This window comes from Rhincodon typus, chromosome 31 (genome assembly GCF_021869965.1).
Source record: "Rhincodon typus isolate 14 chromosome 31, sRhiTyp1.1, whole genome shotgun sequence".
NCBI lineage: Eukaryota > Metazoa > Chordata > Chondrichthyes > Orectolobiformes > Rhincodontidae > Rhincodon > Rhincodon typus.
Genome location: NC_063362.1, coordinates 18,808,834 through 18,818,917, shown reverse-complemented (window position 1 = coordinate 18,818,917; position 10,084 = coordinate 18,808,834). Strand labels below are relative to the sequence as shown.

Below are 10,084 nucleotides of genomic sequence, written 5' to 3'. Positions count from 1 at the left end.
ACTTTAAAAGTGTGGGGGATGAACTTTGCAGACAGAAACCATTCAGCCTAATGTACCCGTGGCAAAACTTTAGAACTCAAACATTTGGGACAAAATTAACGTGAAAAAGTGGCACAAATCAAAGTAAGCATAGATTTGTTAAAGGAAAATTGTGTTTGACTAACTTCATTACTACTTTGAAAAGCTAATCCAAGTTGATGAGAGTAACGTGCAGGAGTTTTCAAAGCATTTGGCCACATACTACATTGATTGCTGTAAAATTCAAACCTAAAAGGATTGTAGAAACAATGGCAACAAATACAAAATTGATTAAAGGACACAAAGCAGACAATGGTGATGAACTGATGATTTCAGGACTGGAGGGCATATATGATGCTGTTCTCAGGGGTCAGTGTTGAGATCCTTGCTCTTTGGTATATTTTAGTAATCTGACTTTGTGTGTACTTCATAAGGCAGAATCTCAATGTCTGACGCCACAAAACATGGAAAGGAGGATGGTAAGAGACTTCAGCAGAACAGAGACTGTAAAATGGACAGTTGCAGGGCCAATTAAAATTAACATAGATGTGTGAAGGAGTACAATTTGGTAGGATGAATGGTGTGTGGTGTCTAACAGCTTATTTGGTCAGTCCAAATTGCTGTGGGAAATGCACTTTTATATCTATTGTGATTTGGAACTTCAAATAATGATAGTTGACCCTCTAAATTTATTCCCATAATTAGGCAGACCTGGAGTACATCCTGTTCTTACTGCCAGCTATTGCCACATATGGCAAGTATTTGACACTGATAACCTGTCTGGCTAAATTATGAGTAGATCTTTCTTGGCCATTAAGTGCTGGGGTGGGACTTGAACCCAGAACGTCTGGCTCAAAGGCAGGACTATTACCCACTGCACCACAAAGATCTCCTTTAGGATGAGTTAGGAGGGGCAACGTAAGCTAAAAATGGTAGAACTAGGAAACCAGAGGGTGTACACACAAAAGTTGGAAGGACAAAACGAGAATAATTGTTTTAAACAAAGCATGCAGGATATTTGGCTTTAATATGACGTAGATTATAAAATAAGGAAGTTATGCTAAAACCTTTGTAAAAAAGGCTGGTTAGGTCCTAGCTGGAATCTTGCATCACAAGCTAGACTCTACTTTGAGTCAAGGCTTTTAGAGAGGCTGAGTGTAGAGGAGATTACTAGATTAATACAAGGCATAATGGGATTCAGAAGTCTAGAGAAAGACTAAAGAACATAACCTGTTGATTTTAGGACATGCAAAGCTGAAGAGATATTTAACAGGTTTTTGAAATCAAGAACAAAGATTGAATAAATTGGACTGTTGTCCTTGGGGAGAAGGCAGCTGAGAGGAGATTTGACCAAGGCTTTCAAAATCAGTGAGCTGGATCGAGTAAGTAGGAAACAGCTGTTCTCACTCAAAGGAAGAAAAGAACAAGAGGACATAGATTTAAAGTGGCATGCAAGAAAAAGACTTTCACACAGCAAGCAGTAAAGAGTATAGAATGCATTGCCTGGAAATGTGGTGGAGCCAGGTTCAATTGAAGCATTCGATTGCATCTGATGATATTTGGATAGAAATGGTGTGCAGGGATCTGGGGAAAAGGTAGGAGATTGGCACTAGGAAATAGAACCAGTGCAGAGACGATAGGCTGAACGGCTTCCTTCTGCACCCATAACAATTCTATGATTCTATGAAGAGTTTAGATAAAGTATATAAAGTAAATTTATGGCAAGATTTAAAATTATTTTCCTCAACTGACCATGTGTACCACCAGTTCAGTTCAGAGGGCAAAAGGATTGAAGTTAATTCACTGAATAGAAAAAGACCAATGTCGATCCCCTTCCCACTGAAAAGCGTAGCATGAAAATATACCATATCAATGATGCAGTGCTGGTCACATTTAGAAAAGAATTTTTAAGAGTGCAGCAGTCTTGATGCATTTAGAGTTTAACATTATCTTTCTTCCATCCACATACACAGCCTGCCCACAATACAATCCAAAATTATACAGTGCTATGGAACTAAATTAACTGAACTCAAGAGGCTTTAATGTACCCACAAATGATGTTCCTCTTAACCACTTTTCCCATGTTATTAATACAAGATCAATAGGAAAACCACTTTGTTATTAGCTGTAAAATATAAACTAATTTCATACAATGTGACCAGACTCCTTTACTTACAGTTGATTGAGCATTCGCTTCATTTCATCAGTTATATTGAGAGATGTGCTAACATCATCATCAGAGTGCCTTGTGGTATCCCCATCAGTTTCTGAGCTCTCATCGTCACATGCTGGCTTTTTCTCTTTCTTTTTGCTGACAGTTGTCACCTTAAGTTCAGAAAAGAACAACGTTAAACAGCTGGATTTAAAAAGAAGGTAATTTCTAGTGAGTACAGGAGCAGCAAAATAAGACAGATTAACGTATGGTTGTAGAAATCATGAGTGAGAGGGGATTTCTGAAGCATTAGAACCCGTCTGAGGTAGGACTCATCAAGATGTCACACTGGCCTCAGTCCTATTGAGGTACATTGTCCTATGGAAAGTGGACAACTGTAGTGGAGGAAGGCTTCACTAATTTCGTATCCATTAAAATGTGTACAAAATCACTTCCTTTTTAAAGGCTATAGGGAAAGGGCAAGCTAATGAAACGAGATAGCTGAAACAGACAGCACAACTGCAACAGTTCCATGATTAATGGATCTGGGTCTGAAACAGATTAATTAACTCAGTTTTCAATTTTTAAAAAAAAATTGTCAACAATTTGGAATAATTCAAATTTTTATTTACGTGAGAAAGGCATGTGTTTATTAAATTATATTGCTGATTTATTCCCTCTAAACTCCAAATGAAATTTAAAATCGTAGAACTTGTATATAACTGGTGACCAATTTTTATGTTTCACCCATTACCCTGTAGATTACTTCTTGCAATAGATGATTCCCTTAAACCCAGGAGAGCTGGTACCTTCAATCACTTTCTGGATGAAATGTATTAATCTTCAAATTGTCAATTTCAAAATCCTTTATCTCCATGCACATTAACTTAATTACAACAGTTGTTTCCTTTCACCTGGAACATTTTGCTCATGTCCTCAGAGTTTCGCTGCTGTGCCACATCACAGAGCTTGGCAGTGATGTCAATCCTCCGACAGATATCCATATCTACTTTCATAGCTTTCTCTTGAATCTTGGTATCCAAATCAGACATTTGCTGCAGTGGAACAGAACGTAATTTTATCACAGGTTTTCTGAACTACGTTTCCTCTTAGATCAGGTGAAATGAAATGAAACGCTCACAAACTTAATTCCTCCAATTCATAAGATACAAGAGCTGAATTAGGCCATTCAGCCCATCAAGTCTGATCTGTCATTCAATCACGACTGATATATTTCTCAGTCCCATTCTCTTGCCTTCTCCCCATAACCCTCAAACATCTCACTAATCAAGAAGCGGTCTGTCTTAAATAGACAGAATGATCGGGCCTCCCCAGCCCTCTGCAGCAATGAGTTCCACAGATAAACCACTTGAAGAAATTCCTTCTTATTTCAGTTCTAAAGGGTCGTCCCTTCACTGAGGCCGTGCCCTCGGGTCCTAGTCTTTCCTACAAGTGGAAAGATCTTCTCCATCTTCTATCTAGGCTTCTCAGTATTCTGTAAGTTTCAATCAGATCCCCTCTCATCTCTAAATTCCATGGAGTACAGACCCAGAGTCTGTAACCGCTTCTCATATGAGAACTCCTTCATCCATGGGATCATTTTTGTGAACTTCCTCAAAGAATTCTAATAGATTTGTCAGACATGATCTCTCCTTGATGAAGCTGTGCTGACTCAGCACTATATAACCATGCACTCTCGAGTACTCAGCAATCTCATCCTTAACGGACTCCAAAATCTTACCAATGACCGAGGTCAGGCTAACTGGCCTAGAGTTTCCAGTCTTCTGCCTCCGTCCCTTCTTAAACAAGAGTGTTACATTAGCCATTTCCCAGTCCTCTGGTACCCTCCTGAACTCGTGATTTCTGAAAGATCATCCCCACCAATGCCTCTACAGTCTCCTCAGCTATCTTCTTCAGAACTAGGGTGTAGCCCATCCGGACCAGGTGATTTATCCACCTTCAGACCTTTCAGCTTCTCCAGCACCTTTTCCTTAGTGATGGCCACTACACTCAAATATGTCCCCTGACTCCCTTGAAGTTCTGGTATGTTGCTGCTATCTTCCACTGTGAAAACTGATGCAAAACAGCTATTCAGTTCCTCTGCTCTTTGTTTCCTATTACCACTTTGCTAGCCTAATTTTCCAGCAGCCCAATGTCCATTCCCCTCTTTCCTTTTAGATAGCTTAAAGAAATCTCTTGCAATCTTCTTCTATATTACACTAGCTTACTCTCATTTCAGAATCTTGCACTTACTGCTTTTTAAGTTATGCTCAGCAGTCAAAGGCAGATCAATGCAAACAAAACTTGTACAGCTGACCTCAAACAATAAAAGAATGCTGTTCATTTAACAGGGGTATAGTAATTACACAAACTCTGGCAGCTGTGTTTCAGCTCCTTGCAGTGTGCACTTTTGATTTTAAAATATAAAAAAAAACACACTATCCTAACCATGTTATTTCTCCTATAACACCTATATCAACTATTTCCTTTTGGATAGTCCAGAACAAAAGGCATAACCTTAAACTAGAGTTTTGGTCATTCAGGAATAACGTTATGAAATACCACACTATCAAGGCTAATTGAAATTAAAAACCATTCCCTCTTAAAACCTGAGGCTCAATTAAGATTTTAAAACTGATATTGATACACGTGTTAGATAAAGGTTATGAGCAATTACAGACCACATTGGTCAGATGGAGAAATGATACAGATCCAGCATAACCCAACTCAATGGCAGAACAGGCTGGAAAGGGTGAATGGCCTCTTCCTGGTGTACACATGCATGCACAGTTATTCTGATATAACATTTCTAGTACTAAATATGCAACAGCTACATCAAAAAAAACTTGCATCATACAGAAACAGGGTCAGTTTTTAAGATGGGTCAATGTGGTTCTCATGATGTTTGACATGATGAGATTTTTAAAAATTACAAACCCAGAGAGCTAGATCTTACTTCCCCTAAGAAAAGCTGCCTACGCTATATGCTTTTATTACAATCAATAGCAATATGTATAAAAAGATCGATGTACTCAAATCCTCCAATATCAATCTTGAAATGGCAGAATTAGCTGGGAGAATGAAACCTTCCAAAATGAACAGACACTTGAGCCTTAAGGAATGATAATCTTAATGGATCATAAAGATTGAAGCTACTATATTTACAGCAAGAACACCTGCTTACTGGCTAAGTGAGGATGTTGCACCTAGTGAAATTTCTGTTAAATTTTTTGATCTATGCCCTAGTTCAGCCAGGAAAATGACTGCATCAACTTGTATACAACAGTGATCCAGCTACTTTTTATAGTTTCACAAGCGATGTCCTTCTCTGGATTAGACTGAACATTCAAACCACTGTTCAACACAGTCTTCTGAATATGCAGCTCTTCCAAAATGAAAGTGTTTGCAGATTGCACATTGCTATTAATAAAACACCCACTCACTCAATCTGTCTAGCCATTCATTTCTCCTTGTGCCCCCAGACAAACCAACTATGAACATTTATCAGTCACCATTATGACCAAAGAGCCTTTGGGTCCATAATGAGTTCCAGTACTGGAAACACGCTGCAAAGGTTTATTTTGAAATGCTGCTCGGGAACAAATTTCAGAACACGAACAGCAGCAAAGAAAGATTTTGATAATTGATCGAGATCACTGTCCTCTACTCTTACCTCTATCTAGAGAGCACAAATATATTTTCACATTGATAATTTTTAGTTTATGGGCAGGAGTGTTATCATAGTAGTGAATTAATCTTTCATTCAAAAATTTCTCAAATATAATGAGCCAAGTGGTCTCTACTGCAATAAACATTTGCTTGATCTATCAGAAAAAAAAATGTTTAATTGATGCAAGTTCGTTCAGTAACCAGAACTATAAGAAGTTCATTAAAGAACTAGTTGACTGCCCTTTCAAGTACCATATATCAAATTGCATTCAAGTGGAATGCATGTCTGAAAAGTGGAATTTCTCAAAAAAAAAAATCAAATTACAGTAGCAATTCTACCAAATATGGTAGTGAAATAAACTCAACACAGCTGTGTTAAAATCTTGCACACCCAGACTTCCGGGTCTGCAGTCAAAGTCAAATATGCTGTGCAGTCATTTGTAACCATCTGGAGTCTGGACAAGTCAAAACACTAAGGAGAATTCCATATAAAAATCTTAGCTGAAGTTTTATTTGAGACATGATATCACCCTGACTCATCACCTATATCAGGTCTCAACAACTAGTGGAATTTTTCTTTAGAAATTGATCTGCTTTAGTTTTTAACATGCTGGGTTTGATTTTATATATACACAGGACTAAAGCCAATTCTCCTAGTTACTATTCAGAATAACCAGTCAAATTTAATTGTTTAAAAATACCCCATGTTGAACTTTCCAGTTGCTATAATTGTGCAGAATGTGACCTTAACTGACTGCTTCCTCCAGATGATCTCACATCAATGTACACATTTTCAATTTTGATATATTCCCATCAATGGACGATTAGGATGTGAGATTATTAGGATGGGGCTGTTGAGGATTTCAAACAAATGTGTACTTAAAACAAGAAAAATGATTCCTTGCTACACACTCCAGGGACCCACTCAATATTTTTAGTGATAAAATTGCAATAGCCTGAAGTTTCAATATAATTTCAGTTTATGATCAACTTAATTACTGTTTGTTTTATTAAAATTTTAAAAACTTCATATTAGGTCAGGTCAGTCATGCTTCACTCTCTGCAGAAGACACCAACAAAACTTTCGATTTCAGCTTTATGAAAAATTAGAAACTCAAATAGGCAGGAGCATCTCGGAAAGGGAGGGGTTTGGCAAAGAGAGTTTTACACAGTATCAAAATGATAATTGTCAAATATTCAAAAACTGCCACTCAATTAAAAATGCTTTGGCAGAACAGACTGCAGATGAAATTTAGTACCCGACAGCTGGATTGTCAACTACAATACGTATTTAGTACAAAAAATGATCTCCAGGCACTCAACAACTTATAAACTAAATTAGAACAGACAATAAAGAGATGAAAGTTGGCTGAAGAGATGGGTTTTAACAAAGCATTAAAAAAAAAAAGATGCAGGTTAGGGAAAGAGTGTTCCCAATAGTAGGAATTAGTGAGCTAAAGGCTTAACAATCAAGGGCTGGGCTAAGCAAAGGGAAAGATGCTGAATATCTGAATCAATAAACTTGGAACTTGTGGGAATGGGTCACAAAAATCATAAAACTACTACAGCACAGATGATCACACAGCCCCTTATGCCTGAGCTGATTCTTTCACAATCAAGTCAGCTTAACTTTCCCACTCTTTCCTCATTCTACTGCAAATGTTTCTCCTTTAGGTATTTATCACGTTTCCTTTTAAAGGCAATTAACTCAGTATCCACCGTACTATCAGGCAGTGTATTCCAAATTCTAGATACCCATTCTATGAAAAACATTTCTTTATGTCACCTCTGTCCTGTTGTAAACACCTTAAATCTGTCCCTCTGGTCATCAACCCTCAAGTAATTAAAACAGTTTTTAATCTATTTTACCTAAACTATCATAATTTGAAGCAGGTCTATCAAATTTTCTCTTAGCCTTCACTATTCTGAGCAGAACAATCCAAATCTTTTAAAGTTCTCCAAATTGACATGTATTGTTTCATTTCACATTTGGTGGGTGGGGGGGAAGGGGGTGCTATGGCCTAGTGGTATTATCGCTGAACTGTTAATCCAGAGACCAGACAACATTCTGGGGACTTGGGTCGAATCCTGCCACGGCAGATGGTGGAATTTGAAATCAATAAAATATCTGGAATTAAGAGTCTAACGAAGACCGTGAATCCATTGCTGATTGTTGGAAAAAAAGGAAACAGCCATCCTTTTCTGGTCTAGCCTACATGTGACTGCAGACCCACAGCAATGTGGTTGACTCTTAACTGCCCTCTGGGCAATTAGGGATGGGCAATAAATGCTGCCTACCCAGCAATGCTCTCATCCCGTGAATGAATAAAGAAAAAAAAAGTATCACCTTTCACTTAGCTGGACTGAACTACATTTACCACATTTCAAGTCACTGTACCGCCCAAGTCCTCTTGAAGTCTATTCTGTGGTCCTCACTGTTCACTTAAATTATCTGTAAATTTTGAAATTCTGATTGTGATTTTTTACTTTTTTTTTGATATATGCCTGCAATTGTTGCACATAGAAATGGGAAGTGTCTGAATATGAGGGTTATTAATCTGGGTCAGGTGAAACAGCAAACCAAAAGATGAGTGAAAATGAATGACACTCAATGCAGACCAGAGTTTTACACCAGTTAGAATTTTGCGGGTGGACAATGGGTCAATGACAAGACCTTTAGAACGATTAACAATCAGTGTAGTAGTACAGCTGAGCATCATAAGTATGTATATATGGAAGCTTACTCCAAGCTGTGGGTAATTTTTGGAAAAAGGGCAGCAGTTAGATAAGCTATGATCGTATACTGAATTGTAAAATAATATTATACTGAAAAAGTGGTGTAGGCCTACTCTGTTGACCTGGCCTTTTTCCCCATTGTAACTTTTCTTTCATCATTAAAAGAGGCAAGCTGATGCGGCTGTTAAAAAGGCACAAAATGATCTTTGATTTCATAGAGAGTTCAAAAGCAAGCAAGTTGTGCTGAACCTTCACAGTTCACTGCTTCGGCTTTAGCTGGAGTAGTATGTTCAAAAATCTGGGCACCATACTTTACAAAGGCTTAGTAGAGTGCGCGGAAAAGCACTAAACTGATATTGTTGATCAGAGACTTCAGATATGCAAGTAGATTGCAGAAATTGATATAGTTCTCCATAGAACAGAATGGATTATGAAAAGATTTAATAGAGGTGTTCAAAATTCTGAGTTTTGTTCTCAAACAGTATAATTCAGGAAAAAATACTTCCAGTGACAAGAAATTCAGTAGCCAGAGGTAACTGTCAAGAGGTAATGTGGGGAATGAGGCAAATGAGACTTTTTTAAAAAGCAAAGCACAACCAGTCATGACAACTTGGAATGTGCTGTCTGAATGGGTGGTAGAAGCAAATTCAATCATACCTTTCAAACGGGAGTTGGATAAGTACTTGAAAGTTTGTAAGGTTATCATGAATAAAGGGATTTGCAAGGACTAATCCAACTAGTCCAAGAGTCATCAGATGAAAAATGGGTCAAAGAGACTTCTTAGTGTTGTGTAATTATTTTAAAAGGTACTGTGGATTCCACATACACCTATTTCCAATCAGGGCATTCCATTTTGAGTTAAAGGAAATTCTTTCATTAGTTTCCTTTGTTTTTTGATGACCTTAAATTTATGCCTTCCACTTAGTTCAAATTTACTTTAAAGCCCTTCGATTCAAATACTTTTATCTGTTCATCGCTTGCTGTAATATAAAAAAAGATCACCTAATTTCTCCAGTTTCTCTCAAAGTTAAAACATCTCACCCATGATTTCAGAGTCAATGTCATTTTCTGCACCATCTCCATAACCCGCAACTTTTCAGAAGTAGGGTGCTCAGAACTGGACACAGAATTTTATCTGAAGCCTAATCAATGATTTAAATAGGTTTGTAAAACATTTGATTGCCTTTTTAAAAAAAAAACTGTTTTAATTTGTCCACTCACTTTAAAAGATATTAGTGTCTATAAAGTCGTTATTTATTCTTTTTAAAAAGTTCTCAGTTAGAGTCAATTTCTGTTCTCCCTCCTCAAATGTATCACATCGAAATGTCATTGCATTAAACTTCTATACACCTAGCTACTTAAACAGCCCATTTCCCTCTGAGATAGTAGGAACTGCAGATGCTGGAGAATCCGAGACAAGAAGGTGCAGGGCTGGATGAACACAGCAGGCCAAGCAGCATCATAGGAGCAGAAAGGCTGACGTTTCGGGCCTAGACCCTTCATCAGAAA

General features: G+C 37.7%; 2 protein-coding genes across 4 annotated transcripts in view; both read right to left on the bottom strand.

Annotated features, from left to right (window-relative positions):
- The window catches only part of aldh4a1 (aldehyde dehydrogenase 4 family, member A1), a 419,312-nt gene that overhangs the window by 42,312 nt on the left and 366,916 nt on the right, over positions 1-10,084 (bottom strand). The window lies entirely within an intron of this gene.
- The window catches only part of LOC109917683 (intermediate filament family orphan 2-like), a 42,492-nt gene that overhangs the window by 9,965 nt on the left and 22,443 nt on the right, over positions 1-10,084 (bottom strand). Inside the window, exons 5-6 of the mRNA XM_048614980.1 lie at positions 3,085-3,262; positions 2,195-2,343 (exon numbers count right to left, since the gene is read on the bottom strand). Coding sequence (XP_048470937.1) covers positions 2,195-2,343; positions 3,085-3,262 — 327 coding nt within the window. The remainder of the gene's footprint in view (positions 1-2,194; positions 2,344-3,084; positions 3,263-10,084) is intronic.